Raw genomic sequence first — 17,500 nt, forward strand, 5'->3', positions numbered from 1 at the left:
GTCAGGTTTCTGCCGACTCACGACGTTGTTGCATTAAAGTTTGCAGTGAGGCGCGCGTATGTAAAATCAATAGCTCTCACTTAAAAGAGGTATTGTCGTCGGTGAAAATAAATCCAGATGCGTTTCTCACACGGTCCCTTCTATAATAAACCCATGATGTCCTTCTTATTTAAGAAAGCCTACTTGACCAACAGATAACATATCAGACGTCTATCGATACTAATTAGGTAAGCGATGAAAAGATACATCCTTAAATAATTATGCAACTTTAATTAAAATAGATATAACATATTAAATAACTTAAAGATCTGGCGCTTGGGATTAGTCCAGCCTGGTTCGTTTCAGAAGTTGTTTAACATTTTTTTGTTGCATGTAGCTCGGTTTGTCCACTTCAGACATACTTCTATCTAATCAATAAAACGGATTGATATATAAACAAACAATGCGTTCTATGTTATTCCGTTATTGATTTTTGAAGGCCAATACTGCATTGACCAATCAAACTAACTCCACAATACTGTACTTCTCCCTAGGTCTAATTTACGAGCGAATTTGTGAAACACTGCATACAAATATAGTGAGAACTCTAATTATATTTTTTTATGTTAATTTTTTGACCTAGTTGGCATATATCAACCCACTCCAAATGCTTTATTCTCATACGGCGCGAGACGCTCTCAAATGTTGCATACGCGCTTAACTGTCTGTCTGTTTGTATGTCTGTGTATCTGGTTGTTCACGCATATCTTTTTCCATATATATAAACAATCGAATGTGAACGAGTATCTATTAATAGATTCCAGAAAACGGAAATAACGTTGTTGTGAAATATAATTATCTCCCTTGAAACACAAAAATACTCATAATTTCACTGTATCTTCTAGATCCAACGTATTTCCGCTGTGTCTCTAACATAGTGTTAGGGTAGTTTATGAATCATTATCGGATCCTGCCCAAATAAAACTATGGTTTCATGTTTGTAATAAATGTCCATGTAACTGTCCCTTCTGTGTAAGTAAACTGTTCCAACATTGGAAGATGTGTTGCGGTGAAAGTATGGGGGATATAACTGTGAAAGAACCATCTTTTTTGTGGGGATGGGGATTTCACAGTATGTCTGCTTCATTCTGCACCGTAGCTAGGCGCACACGCCGAGTCTTCAATAGGAATATGTCTGTCTGTTTGTCTGCCTGTCTGTTTGTATGTCTGTGTATCTGGTTGTGAACGCATATCTTTCTCCATATATATATATATATATATATTTCTTCCCATGCATTGAAACTATTCTATATTGGGACGACATTCGGGACTACTTAATGAATATTAAAATATCTGATGTAATTCATGTATTCATTATTGATAGTAAGCGATTTGATACCAAACATGCTACAGATGTTTTCAACACCTCTTTCTATTTACCCCAAACTTCACCCACTTTATCTCCTACACCTTCCAACGTTCGTCCTTATACCTATAACAAGTGACACCATGTTATCGGAGTTGCTATTTTGCCTAGTGTGTTCCTGACTTATTATTTTATAATCTAATTATGTTCGTACTAGACCATGTAATTGTATATAGTTCAAGGCGAGGGAGAAGAATCATATAATACCGTGTCTTTCGTTCTCAGCCCATTCAAAATGTTTATATTTAATATAGATGTTTATGACATGCTATGAAATAGTTATTCAGTGTGTAAAGGGAACGGCCAAATGTATAATATATAAACAGGAGCTGTTAGACACGTCATGGTAATAGTGTAAATTGTTATTTTAACAAATAAAATAGTTTAAAAGTTAAGAGAGTTTACATCAGGCATGTTAAACGGCCACTTGAAACATATTCGTCTGTTGTACCAGAGGCAGAGTTGTACGTTTGAACAATTCCTTATAAGGCAATTACAGTTAAAATCAACTGATGACATTTTGTAAATAAAACACACAATTCGCGCTATAAGTATTGCCTATATTATATTCGTTCTACGTATTATTCGTGCTACGTAAATGAAGGAAAGTAATGTACATACAAATTGTATGTATAACAAGACTAGTTTCAGTGCATATTTTAATTGGAGAATGATGTAAAGACAACAGTGTTTTAAAGCTAGAAAAATACACTACTAAAAAGTAGGTTAGTTGACAGAAAGATTAAAACTATTATCAATTCTGAATACAGTGCAATCACAGTCCTAATATAAATGGATATTAAAAGTATGATAATAAAATATAAAATCACTATTCAATCACATTTTTGGTTGGCTATTTTTACGTGTCATTGATTGCGTGTCGAGTGTATCAGCATATTATTCATGCGCTCTAGTTTACAAATTATTAACTTATTTATTCAAATTGGTTACAACAAAGAATACGATATTAACATAATTAAATAATAAACAATAAAACCTTAAGTTCGTCAATATTGATTCACGATCTAGTTCTTTATTAAAATAAAAGTAACTTATCATTTGATCATTTTTGTCAAACAAAATAATTAAATGCTACTGACAGATATTCGTGAGGTCATCGTGCAAAATAAGTTATGATCGACTTCAGCTACTGTAGGGCTCTGGTCAATGTTATTCATTTCGTATGGTTATTATATGAACGCATGTTACATTTTGAATTTAACCTATATACTTAAGAGTGTACAATTGTGTTCAATGTTTAATGCAAGTTATATGTCAAATATATGCTTATACCATTATTTTTAATCGTTTATCATCAAACATATGCAACAAATATTATATATGTTAAGTTATTAAATTAACTTTGCCTTTATTTAGTTACTTAATTTCTCAATCTATGAAAAGGTTAGATTTATCAGTTTTCAGAGTTTTTTCTTATTTATGAAATTCGATAATGTAGAGTTTCGGTAATCGTTTATTGTGCACGACTCGAATCATGGTTTTATCCAACTACCAATCTCGTTTATAACATCATTTAGAATATTTAATAGACGTGTCAGGTTCGTTAAGTGAAGCCATACACCACTTTAATAGCACGTAACAGGGAAGAATCCGATTGATGAATGAATAAATACATTACGTTTTTAATCAGACCGGTAGGTATCGTGTTGAAATAGACCATTGTAATCTTCTTCTGTTGTTTTTCATGCTTTTGATGTTCTTAATTTGTGTCAATCACAATTACTTTACTAAAAACGATATGTTGTTTGATTGAATATGTGTTCTTATACGAAAATATAGAATAATGTTTTATCTGACTTCAAAGCTTCTTGAAACATCGTATTCCACACGCAGTAAAAATGAATCTTACTAACAGATATTTATATGTTTGACAAATTGTATTACAGTCTTAACGGACACTTTGTATTTTCAAATACTTATAACACGATAAAACAAGCAGGACACACGGCGATATTATTAGTGCAACTGGCTTGAAAGCCAACATGCTAATATGAATCCAATATTGGCTTGAGAATTGTATGGGTTTCATATATCTTGATGTATCTTGTTACGGTTAATTCGTTACCTTGACGCTCAACCAACACAATAACTACGAAGATTATGTACAAACATATACTAATGTATATCTACATGTTCATGCAGAATTGTACACAATATACGTCTCTCATATTCAATGTCGTCATTCGGTATGAAGTCTGTTCAATTTTATGCATATGCATTCACATCGTTCGCTTTAATTATTGATGCAGGTCTGAATCTAGTAAAATAAATTAATCTGTTTGACGTTAAGTGCGTTAAGCATCAAAATGTGTTTTTCTCGAATAAATGTCGATATATATATATTATCAATACTCCCTGTTTGTCACATTATACGCACACAATTATGTTATCAATAGTCTTACATGTACGGTTATCCGCACAACAAAACGATATTCGTGTTGTTATCTGGCCGAAATTCTATATATTGTTGTTAAAGTAATGGGTATATGCCGAATGAGTTTTGCTTTCTTAGTATTATCCAATTGTATCCCACGAATGACTATATATCAAGTATGTTTACGTTACTAAATGTGAAAATACATATTATTCTATGTAAACCGGTGCAATACAATCGATCATGCACCAAAGGCATCAAATAACTTGATATGTTAAGTTTATATCGTTGAAATAACATCTTATATTAGTCAAACATTGCTTTTCTTAAGACACCAACTAGAGTGGAAACTGTTTGCATATAACAGGGTGTACGTTGTACAAACATCATGCTTACGCTGTATTTTAATTACTGAGTAAGTTAATACGTATGTTACGACCCGTTGTGCAATACACCCGTTTTGCAATACATTTATTGCAAAACGGATTGGAGTGTCTTATTGCAATTTGATTTTTTTACAACAATCCGTTTTGCAATAAACATGTTTTGCAATAAAATCATCGCACATATATTTGCAATAATTTTATTGCAAAATGGATTGGAGTGTCTGATTGCATTGTGAAAATTTTATTACAACCCGTTTTGCAATAAACACGTTTTGCAATAAAATTATCACTCTTGTATTAATCAATGCATATAAATTGGAAGAGTTAAAAGGGAGTTTCAAAAATTTTATTAAAATATAATTGTTTAAAAAAATACACAAAACAGTGAGTTTAGACTTAAAATTAAAATGCATGGAAGGTGGTGAATTTCGAGATTTAATACGACAAAATAACACAGAATTTGTATCGAAAGTGGTTTCAAACAATTTAGTACTAAAGTTAAGATAATGCAAAAATGCAATAATGTATGGAAAAACGTGTTGAAATATCTCATTACAATGTGAATTTTGTGTAACAACCCGTTTCGCAATAAAATCATCACATATTTATTATTGTTTCATATTGATTTAAAACGGTATAAAGGAAGTTTCATAACAGTTTTTTAAAACAATTTTATTTAAAAACAACACTTGAAACTCGATTTTAACTCTCCCCAATCCATTTGAATTAATTAATACAAGAGAGATGATTTTATTGCAAAACGGTTTATTGCAAAACGAAAACGGGTTATTATAATATTTTCACATTGCAATAATACACTCCAACCCGTTTTGCAATAAATTTATTGCACTGACCCTGTGCAACTGGGTATCTACATATACCGCTCCACAATCACTTGGGATGAGAGATTGCCTTGAATTTGATGCAAATTTTAAAATGTTGCAACCTTTTTTATCGCTTATTTGAACGAGCGGATGCTCTGTTCTTCTAAATTATTCTTCGTTGGTCATCTTGTCTGGCAAAGCGAATTATAAGAATCGTCATGAGTCAGGTCTTGATGAAAACCTTGATTTTCGTTATGATAATGACGGTGTTTCTCCAAGTTCCGCTCTTTTTACTGTTTAATGCCAGTAAGAAAAATGCGTAACATACCGAGGCCTTTAAATTTACTGTTAGGTATGTTGTAAAGGAAGAAATATTTAGGAAAGAACGTTGTGTACCCGTAAAAGTACAATTAAACCATATATTACAATTAAATGTGTCATAAAGGTAATGATAAAGCACATACTGCATAATTCAGTATATCATTAAATGATATAAGTCATTGTAAATACTACATTTGAATGAGTGTTCAAATGCGAACTAACATTAACTGTAAATAATACTCTTTACAAAACGACAACAGGTTATCGAATCGATCTCTAAGACCTTCGTTTACCTACATGTTTATATGGAAATTGATTCTGCTTAAATTAAAACAACTCATGTTAACGTATATAAAACGTTACTTTCGCATACATATTAATTTACCAATAACAAATCTTCAAATATGTAAGATACTTCAATGTTAAGGTTATTTAAAGGCCGTTTTCACTGTTAAAATATTTAATCATTGATTGCTGTCAATGGTATCGGACATTATATTTGGTAGAGCCATCATTTGACAATCCTGTCATTACTGGATCACATAAAGAGAAATAAAAGATAAGAATCACGAGTACAAATGTCCTTCCACAAAATGTATCCTTAGTCAAACCAGCTAGCGCATAGTCTAGGCGGGTAGCACTATAGTAAACAAGAGATTTGTCCCTCACGAAACAGCAGTCATTTGCCGTGTTTATTTAGTCGGAGTAGAACATGCTCTCTGTAATTTGATTAATCTTGCTAAACGTAATTTCAAGGGTTAAGCGTGAAACTATTATATCAGATATGTGCATGAACATCACCTTGGGTGCATTTACAAATTATTTCCTCTGATACATCTTTTAGATAAATATTAACGAAAAAAAACTTACTACAACTGATCACACTTTTTCATTACATCGACAAACACAGCATATCTTTATTTTGATACATTTTGTAAAATATATGTACCATTAATTTGTTTGGGCGCTGCCCAAAAATTAGAAAGTTTCTTTACTTGAATATAGTTTTTAACACACGAAGAAAACACTGGTTTAAGGACTTCCCCATAAGCGAAAGGATACTGCTTACGTATCTACAACCATGCTGCAAAACTCGAAGAGAATGTAATTTTTTTTACAATAAGTAATGATTTGTTGCCTATTTTTGCCTGTTTACATTCATGTAGAAACGTTTGGAACAAACATATGTATCCCCCCCCCCAAAAAAAATGCCAAAATAATTGATAATTTGTTCGAAGAATATTACACCTATATTTGGTCGGAGTTTGCGAAATAAAAAATAAAATAATATACTGTATTTATTCCATATTCGATAGAATCAGACGCAAGCACACATCGAATAATAAAAATCAACAACATATGTTTCCTTATAAAGAAATACGGCACTAAAATTCCATCATACACTGATGTGAAGCATAAAGTTATGGAGAAGTTTCGGTTAGGGATTATTTCTATGATACTTGTATTTATTTTTCTACAACATATAGATTAATCAAGTTAACCCATCAAATATTGACGTATCGAATATATTTACTGAAAACAGTCGCTGTGATAGGTACTAGTTATTTCATAAAACAAACCTTATTTTCTTTGTAAATAGCTATACACACAATACAAACTGGTTCGATTACGATTGCGAACCTAAATGAGGACAATGAAGCTTTTCGTTCTTTTTCACTCAGTAAAGCAGATCAAGAGAACACATGTGTGTTCAATCAATTAATGACTTAATTTGCATTAAGAATTGTTGTTTTCATTGGCAAAATATGTATGAGATATTTTTTCAACAAAAGCATTGTGATTTTTTTAAGTAGCACATAGCGTCAATTAATTAAATTATACATTTTAACACCCCCACGTTAATAAGCCTTTGTAGTAACATGTAATATTTGTTAATACAAAAAGACGATGTATGATACAATTATGAGTTCAACTTGGAAATTAAGTATTCGCTGAGTATAACAAACCTATCTCTGTCGAATAACTTTATTTTGCAATAATACATTTTTACAAAAAAAATTATCGGAGAGTTATGGTTTTTGAACGAATACTTTATGTAATACCGTGATATGTTATGTAACTATTTGTGCTGTTTGGTTAGTTTGCTAAACTGTATAAGTGTATCGAGTTTATTTCCAAATAAATGGAAGGACGGGCTAATATTTCCTTCCAAAATAAGTGTTATTGATATAAATAATTATAGAGGGATTACTTTAGTACGTAGATTATCGAAATTATTTTTCACGATTTTAAATGAGCGCATTGCGAAGTTATTGCAATAAAAAGCAGTTTTTGGATCGCAGTTCAGAGTAAGAAAACATTTAAAAATCGAAAATCCACCGAACCCAACTAATTTTCTCTTATTTTATGCTTTACGGTGGTTTATAGAGAAATATCAGTTAATTAAAACTGATAATTTCACTGTTTCAAACAATGAAAATTATCAGTGAAAATTATCGATAATTTTCACTGTTTATGTTAAATGACGTCATTTTTTGACGAAATGACGTCATTTTTCCAACGAAATTCTTTAGTTAAACTCTTTAACAATGTATATAAACTGTGAAAAAAAGCATAAAATATAAAGAAAATTTGTTAACGCCACTCGTGAAAATATTATTTTCTATGATCACTCGTGAATTAAAATCGATAATCCACCAAATCCAACAAATATCCTTTATGAAATACACATGTATGTTTACATGTGTTGAAGTTACATTCCGCAATGCATTACTGTAAAAATGTTTAAATCTGGTATAAGAGGTCATTGCTTAGAATAGTTATAGATATGGATTCGAATGATAAGTCGCGTGTTAAATCGATAACATTGGAAAGTTGAGGTAATGTCGCCAATATTGGTTTCAATATATGTTAAAGACCTTGCATTTTCCCCAAAAGATAACATGACATTTGGTTTGTTTATTTATGTTATTATGTTGTGTTCATAAATTGCTTATGCCATGGCTATTTTAGGCATGTCATTTGTTGGCGTTTTTTTTCATTACAATTTTGGAGGCAAAATGTTAATAATGCCGCACTTTTAAGGCACACTGTTGCTTCAAACCGGAAAAAATTGTACCTCGAAAATATATAAGAAACAGTTATTGCGTCAGTGTTGATGCCTTAATGAACGTTAAAAATAAACACATAATATTGAATCTTGGCAAGTTCTTAAATGAAGTTTTGAACAGAATGCATTAGCCATCCGGCATACAACACGTTATTGTCTATGTTTTGTTGATATTTTGTTTGCATAATTATCGCATTATATACATTATAATATGTTCATATGCTTGTTTACTGTTGATGTTTGTGTATATTATAAATATTAACACACATCATTATAACTGTGCATACCCGCAGTCTGTCTTGTATCTTTTAGTTGTACTTGTATTATTGTACCTCATATCGCATTTGTAAATGTGCTGAGTGTAATAATACACTGGTAAAACTGGAAGTTTAATAAATTCACGCACATTTCGTGGGCACATCCCTTAAAGCCATGAATGAATCATAGTTTAAATGCAATTCGTTTGACATAACGTTAAACATATTATGCAACAAATCAGTCATGTATTTAAATAAAAACAATGAAACGTTTGCTGCATGTCATATTGTGTCTTCATATTGCGGACATTTCTGCCGAACATATTTAAAACTTTGTAATATATTACAAATATTCTTGTTAAGCCTGGTCCAACATGTCAGGGACTTTTGTGAGTGTGTGTTACAAACACGTATCTCATGCATTACTTTAAAATCGAATAGGATAGTGCCGCTACCAGTTATGAAATTCGACAATCTTTTATTACTTATTCGACAGAGATAAGAGTGGGCGCTCCATGCAGATTTTTATTGCTTCAAACATCCATTTGACTTTTTATATTGCGATTCCATTTGGGCGTTTCAGTTGTTTTTAACAACATTTCTTACAAAATCAAGAGTGATAATGAGAAGAATCAAATTATGAATTGTATATTTAATAGGCGATTAGTTATGTTTCAAAGTGTATGTTTGGCATTTATTTAACATAAAAATACTAGTTAGACCAAAAAAAATAATTTTGTGGTTACGGTTCCCCGACCGAGCCTATTATTTTGCTGCGACCTGACAACATTTTATTCAAAATTAAAAGCCAATGAAAAAATTGCGGTTAAATTAAAACTGTACCGGAGGATCGGTTTTTAGCCACGCCGACTGTTTTAACGGAATGCGATTTTTACGCGGGCACCGTAAGCCTAGTCCGATGAGGCTCGCGCTGTCGTTCGCCATTTCAGCCATTTGCGAAAATATTGAGAATTTGGCTCAAGAATAATCTAATTTGCGAAAATGCTAAAATCTCGTAAAATTTCACTGAAAACATCCGCCATTTAAATACAGACAGGTTGTCTATATTTTCTCTTTGTTTTCAATGAAAGTGTTCGCAATTTGAACAATCAACGAAAACCGGTCTGCACTAAAGCATGAGACATCGCTTGACCTTATATTGTTATTGAAGCGCACGTGGTAGCTGACCAATCAGCATTGAATTTGCTCACAAATAATTTTGGGTCATTCATGCGCAGACACTGAAATACACAGTTGATTCTGTCGTCCGCCAACAATATTGCGGCCGATGGCAAACGTCGTATAAAAATAGAAACAAATGAAAAGAAGCGTAACAATAAACAAATTATTTCTAAGCTAATCACTTTACACCTTTCTCCAGACTATAGATCGATCTATTAAAGGCTGATAATTAAATAATTAGTTCTATCTCGATGATGTTACACCTTTCTGCCGATTATCGTTTGAAATTAAAAGGTGATAATAAGTAGTTGTTTACCAACAAAATATGCTATTGTCAAGCAATATGTCAAACAAATTGTATATTTGCTAGGTTGCTGGTTTTCATTTTCTGCAGACAAACGATATGCACATTCTATTTCATGTGCAAAACGCATACAATTTTTCGGACTGTCGTTTTCGGATACATTATTTTTTCGTTGACTATAATTGATTTTCGACGTTCTTTATAGAAGAAATAGAATGACGAATACACATTTGGTGATACGAACGGTGTGGTTTGTAATATTTCGAATTGTATTCACCTGACAATATAATAAGAAATACTATACAAAGGCACAATTAATAAGGGCTTAGGATCGGGTTGGGGACACTGCCCTTTATTCATGTTGGGATCCTGCGGCTGCGATGCCAAGACTCCCAGACTAATTCTCAGGATTTTAAATTTGGGACAATCGACACCACTATTAAATGTACACCTATACAATAAATTATGTTTGTACTTTGACAAGTACCATACTAATTATTTCTATATCGAAAACTGTATGTTACATTATGATACGTGATATGGCCTTGTTGTCGTTAACAATAAATATAAACAAGTTGATAGTGTATATAATTATTTCAAAACCAGTCTTTGCGCACCGAAAAACGAAAACGGGTTGAGAAATTTTGGGCCAGCCCTAGCTCACTCACTCTGACTCACTCTGACTCATCGGCAAGGCGCTGTACGTACATGTTTTAAATGCATAGATCGACTGCGACGCAATGGAGAAATCATCTTCTTCGTCAATTTTTGTTAATGTTTTACATAATAGGTGCGACCAGGCTCCAAAATTCGGGGCTTTTTGAGCCTTCAGTTAAGGTATGACTGTCAAAAAGGTCTTAGCCTTAGTTATTAAGCTATGTTTTTCAAAGTATTTTTGGGTTATTATCCATCAATATTTACAGTAGTTTTCTCCCTATAAAAACGTTTTCTGAAGTTTGTTTTTGAAATAGATAAAAAGTCCATGCATGGCTACAGACAAGTGAAGCCATGAATTGACCATTCACCCTAATCAGAAGTTAAATGGTTTTTGTGCTAGATTGCATATGTATGTATTGGAAACAAGTCGTTCAACAAAATAAAATAAAATTAAAATTAAAATATTTTCCTACCTACCTACCCTAATTTTGTTTAGCCCGTAACCTGAACCACACCATTTTTTTGTTGTTTTGGCCTTATTTAAAACTATATATATATATATATATATATATATATATATATATATATATATATATATTGTATATATTTTGTTAAAGGACAAGAACATGTATACCTTTGTGAAATAAAATTTCACACATTTTCTTAAATATATATTTTTAAACTATATCAATACTTTAACAGATGATGAATTATGTTACGTCTATCTAAACGATGTGAAAATGAATCAACAGAAACAATTCAAACTTTCATTGTTATTTCAGTATATACAATAATTTCCACATACATAATAACCACAATTTTTGGTGTTTTGAAAAACTGAAATAAGTAGCATCAACCTTATTAATGTACGTTTGGAGATGCCGATAATTGAATATTTTAGTTTTCTTATATCTGTAAACATAGCAACCACAGATAATCTGAAATAAAGTTCATATGGATCATTTACATGTCTATCTAATTTCTGAGTTTCGTAGCTCAGCTAAGTATTTTTTAGCAATAGCAGGAAACAGATTCATCGGGTGAACGAACTATCGGACGAACATACAGACATACAAAACTTAATAATTAGCATGTCGATCATGTATCGACATCATCCTAACGTTTGTACTTTTTAGTTAGAGTTAAGTTTTAAACTATTTTTTTAGCATAGCAATCGAAGTTGTGTCTTTAGAAAGAACTAAAATAGCATGTCTATTAGCTGTATAGTTTTATATACACTTACTTTTATCAACCTTGTTAAAGTCCATTCGCATTCATTGTTGATTACAAATTTTACCTACGAGCAGATATACGCATTGGCAGACACACAACTGCAATTGTGTGCATGTTTCCCGTGTCCACATACTAAGTGTCATTAACCCACCTTACGTGCTATGGAGTTATCGTAGCTACACATTTTAGTTTTCAATTATTTATGTAACATAAACATCTTAGGCCGTAGCAGCTTAAATTTTATATTACAAAAGTAAAACTGAAATATTTTCCACACATATAACATTTATAACCATAATTTCTAACAAGCTTCATGGACGTTGCTCGAGTACAGTTTTGATCTATGGCATGATTCCAAGATTTAAACATTTAATTAGTTTTGTTATCATAGCAACTACAATGATTTGTGATGACAATTACGACGTTATACCCCTATATGCCCCAAAGCTTAGGAAATGTTTAGCTATCTTAGGAGCAAGGCTCCGATGGATAGATGGACTGATGGAAAGAAGAACAGACGGGCAGACATATGGACGGGGAAAACATATAGTCCCCTTGGTAACATCGATAGAGTGCTTATACACACACGCTTTGTATAAGTTTTCATATTACAGGCCACTAGTACTACTCTGGTGTCGGCTCTGGTGTCGGCTGCCATCGATTTCGGAACAACCTACTCCGGATGGGGATTCTCATTACTATATGACTTTGAATTAGATCCAACCCGAATAGATATGTGTACATGGGATGCAGGCAATTTTGTATCCTATAAAGGTGAAAAGAGCTTCTTTGCTATATTCAACTGATATTACATTTGATATGTTTTATTGTTTTAACTAGGTTTTTAACAAACTCAACATCATAGCAATTATATAGGAGTATGGCGGGCGTTGTTTTGGAGCGGACGAGCAGGCGTTCTGAGGTAGTTCTGGGGCGGTTGTAAGGGCAATCAAACAGGTGGTCTCCGATTTATATCATTAGTCTAATATGACCAATGTAAATGTTGGATAAAGCAAGCTCGCACGGGAACCAAGCTTGGGAATGTATAAGGGGCCTGTTGAGTCAAGGCAATGTTACTGTTCTTAAAAAAAGAAAATGTTTCCACTCAAAAAGTCAAGTTTGGATAATGATGTTGCACTGAAATGTTGTAGGTATGTTAATAACACATACTTAGGATCTCTTTTCTGCCTGTCAGGTCAGAATCAAACTCGTTATAAGTAAAAAAAAGAAAGCAATACTTAATTTTGCATTGAATTTTTTTCATTTAAACGTAAGACTAAGGAGGTTTGCATGGATACTGAGCCTTGTGTTCTTTTGTGGCGTTTCGTGTTAAGTTGTTGGACAATGTATATCTTCAACTAGATAACAGATCGTGTTAAGACCAGTAAGATCATGGTAGTAGTGCTCTGATAATGTGTTTGTAGGTTGCGAATATGCCGACCTAGCATGGGGGTTTATTTTGGACCATTCTACAAAAAGAAAACAATGCTTCTTCTCAATAGCCTGGTACCGATATCAATTTTCGTGCTGTTTGTGGATAAATGCTCAAAACAGAAAGTTGATAAAAACCGTTTTCAAACCGAAAGCCGAAGTTTTGAATTGACGATTCGATATATCTTACGGAGGTTCCATAGAAAGTGTGTGTAGTACGAATGGTTGATTAGACACGAGATCTATCTCCCTGGGGATTCCGGAGATAATCGATAGCGTTTATTCGAATTCGGAATATTCGGCTTTTTCCAAACTTACACATTTTCATGAACCGTTCACGTGTTTGAAACTTTGGATTATTATCATTATCATGCGAGTACACCACATCATGTAAGTTGCTTTACTTTGCGCATTTGTTCCAGGCGGGAGATTTGACATGAAATGTGCCGTAAACAGCTGCAGCTCCCAGCGATCCGAGGGGTCAAAATATTGGAGTTGCATTATTGCAACTTATAATATGCTTACCTTGCTTTTAATAAAGTAACCCTAACATTAATGATGATAAGTCCTTACACTGCTTTGTACCTAGTTTTATTTTCAACAAAATACATAACTAAGAAAAGTGTTATTTGAACGATCTACTAGTTTTTAACGAATAGCAATTAGTGTAACGGTATTAATGATGCGTGTGCATTCAGTGTGGTACTATGGACATAACTGCATAGTTCTTGTTTGGTATTCGACCAAGGTACAGTGATATTCAGACAACTGCTCGTAACCTGTATTAATTACTGCAACATTCTTTATAACAAATACAGCTCCGACGTGCGTGTTAATAACACCGGATGGTAAAAAATTGGACAAGTTTGGATTTGAGGCAGAAACAAAATACAGCGAGCTTTGCTCGACGGGAGACAACAAAGAATGGTACTACTTTCACAGATTCCAACTGATGCTTTTAAATAAGGTAAGACGTCAATGCGTACGTCAATTTGATTGGAACTATACTTTGAGCTTCACTTATATATATATATATATATATATATATATATATATATATATATATATATATATATATATATATATATATATATATGCATAGTTAATATGGGGATTCAAATAACACTTTATAAACTTATAACCCAGTCAGAAAAATCCCCGACCACCACGAGGATCAATCGCGAGACCTCCCGGTTTTAAATCAGGCAGACACTCTACCGCGTCGCTTTAGAAGCTAACTCATATAGCAAGGCAGTATAAGTTCTCCTTATACCGAACCCTGCTACATACACACCCTCAATTTGAGAAATTCTTCCATAAATTTCCCCATGCCACGACATCTGCGGGACGTCTGACACACATGGTGGGTATTTTACGTTGGGCGCCAATGTAACCCAGCCAGAATAATCCCCAACCATCATGGGGATCGAACTCGGGAACTCCCGATTCTAAATCAGGCAGACACCCTACCGCGTCGCTATAAAAGCTAGCTCGTATAGCAAGGCAGTATAAGATCTCCTTATACCGAACCCTGCTACAAACTTCTACGCGCAAAGACCTGTAAATGTGATCTTTAATTTCGTACCATTCAATACATTTTGCTTCAACATCCATAAACGTAATTTCATATTCGGCAATTGTCGGATACTTTCATTAAATCATGCTAGATACTGTCGCTTGTTTTGTTGAATAATGTTAATACTGTCCAAAGGACGATGCTAAAATAATTCAAATGACATACGATACGACACTCAAAATTGAACACGTACGCTCGGTCATAACTTATACTTTCAAAAATTGGAAAATCGTGTATCGTTGGTAATTGTCGAGTATCGTTTCTCGTGTTGCTTTGATTATCATCTGTACACCTCAACACGCGACAATCGACATTCATTGTTGGACTAACAGACTTATGTATGTTCAAATTGTGGACAGTTCGTTAAGCATAAAATCAATACTAAATTGTAAAAATTGATACTGTCTTGTTACTGATAAAATCATGTTACTCTTACCAGACAACTAACGAGTACAGTACTGTTTCAGCCAATTCACAAAGACACAATGCTGGTTGACCAATGCGGGAAAAGTCTTCCAGCTCGAACAGTATTCTCCTTGTCAATAAGGTTTGTACATGGAGATGCACGATAACCATCAACAATTTAACGTAACATGTATATGCACGGGTTTACAATTATATTATTATATCGTTATATTTAAACAAAATTATTTATCTTTCATAGAAAATAATATTAGTCACTTTATATGGTTCTTAAATGTAGAGTTTTATGTCTTACCTTTTATATTAGTGAAGGATGTACTTCACTAAAAACGATGCATTTTATTCAAACAAGATAACGAGGGCAATTACTAATGTAAAATGTATTGAACGCAAACGTAATATAGCTACGAATATCGGAATTCGAAGAATTATACAACTTAGAATTTATTTGCAAAATACAATCTAGATTCATGATTGATCTATAACAATTGTTCTTAACTTGATGTTGCAAGTGCTTCAGCATTAAGTTTCAAGTCTGATCTTTAATCTTCTGCAGTGAAGAAGTTAAGCATTTAACGGATCGCATTTTATTCAAGGAAGACACCAGCAACAAATATTGTTTTAATAGTTTAAGCAAACAATACATTTTGATTAATTATAAATGTCGCAGTTGCGAATACATTTTAGATTCATGATGGACGGCATGCTTAACATGTCTCAAAACCAGGTCTTTGGGCTTGTTCAGGGAGACATCCATTGGGTACTCACTGTTCCTGCAATATGGGACAATTCAGCGAAGCAATTTATGAGACTTGCAGCTAAGGAGGTACTTATAGGTTATTGTGAATAAAGAGACCTATATATTCCAAATTATAGACATCTATACACCTTCCAACCGCCCATCCAAATACTTATCTAGCAACAATAATATACACGGTTTCAGTATGATTGGATTTTACGCCGTCCAATACAGCTAACTTCAATGAACATTTTGTAGAAAAATAAAAGCGTTTCCTTCATAGCGCGTTTAATGTGGATTTGATTCGTAGCGATTTTTAAATTTGTGTTTCCATGTCCGCGAAAAGTGTTATGGACTTTAAAGAAATATGAATAAACATATGTTACATGATACATGGTTATTCTTCCTATCAACATCCAAGGTCCGTTGTTGAGGTTGACTTCCAAATATAAATTAAGCAGGCCGTTAAATGTGCATAGTGCAAGTGGCCAGCGGAACTTTTTGTGTCGATGCCCGACCATTTCTAGTTTTGTACCTTAGCTTCGGTCGTTTCTATTTTTATGCAGACAGGTCACTATAACTCGATGAGGCCCTTAGTGGTCTGTCACATTTCTGATATGACCATTTGACCTTGATGAGCCATCGATATGCAACGTTTAATATTAACGGCATATTCTCAAACATATTTTGCAACATATCATACATTAGAAAAAACAACACCACAAACTAATGTTTAAAAACATGAGAATCACAGGTTCTGTTAATGTTCTTTCTTGACTACGTCTACAGCAATAGTTTGCTAGTATTAATAATTTTGGCATTTACGTTATTTTCGGTCTTCAATTGTATGCCTTTCGTACTTGCATGACACATGACCTCCCCATTGCTTTAGAAATTTATAATTTCGTCGAAAATGTTTTTACATCTTTTTTAACATTTTATATTTGAAAGGCTGGAATTTCGCCAGAAAAAATGACGATTGCGTTAGAGCCTCAAGCGGCGTCAATATATTGGCAAAACTGTCCAGTTGACGCAGGTGCATCAAGCGATATTTCACCCTGCCGACCAGGAAAACAATATGTAGTCATAGATGCAGGAGGTAGGCATGCACATCTGATTAAATAAACTGCTATATACAGTATATATATGTACAGTTGAGTGTGTAAACCAATGTCTATTTAAAAGGTGGAACAATAGACATCACTATATGCAAGGTTTGTGAAGATGGTGAAATAGAAGTATTTTACAAAGCTACAGATAGAGCATGTGGCGGAACTTTCGTAGACCAAGCCTTCTT

General features: G+C 33.2%; 1 protein-coding gene across 1 annotated transcript in view; it reads left to right on the top strand.

The window, feature by feature from the left end:
- Positions 1–17,500, top strand: part of LOC127831263 (heat shock 70 kDa protein 12B-like) — a 46,962-nt gene that overhangs the window by 28,655 nt on the left and 807 nt on the right. Inside the window, exons 3-4 of the mRNA XM_052356244.1 lie at positions 16,210–16,290; positions 17,155–17,302. Of these exons, the coding sequence (XP_052212204.1) occupies positions 16,210–16,290; positions 17,155–17,302 (229 nt within the window). The remainder of the gene's footprint in view (positions 1–16,209; positions 16,291–17,154; positions 17,303–17,500) is intronic.

The sequence above is a fragment of the Dreissena polymorpha genome, chromosome 5 (genome assembly GCF_020536995.1).
Source record: "Dreissena polymorpha isolate Duluth1 chromosome 5, UMN_Dpol_1.0, whole genome shotgun sequence".
Classification (NCBI taxonomy): domain Eukaryota; kingdom Metazoa; phylum Mollusca; class Bivalvia; order Myida; family Dreissenidae; genus Dreissena; species Dreissena polymorpha.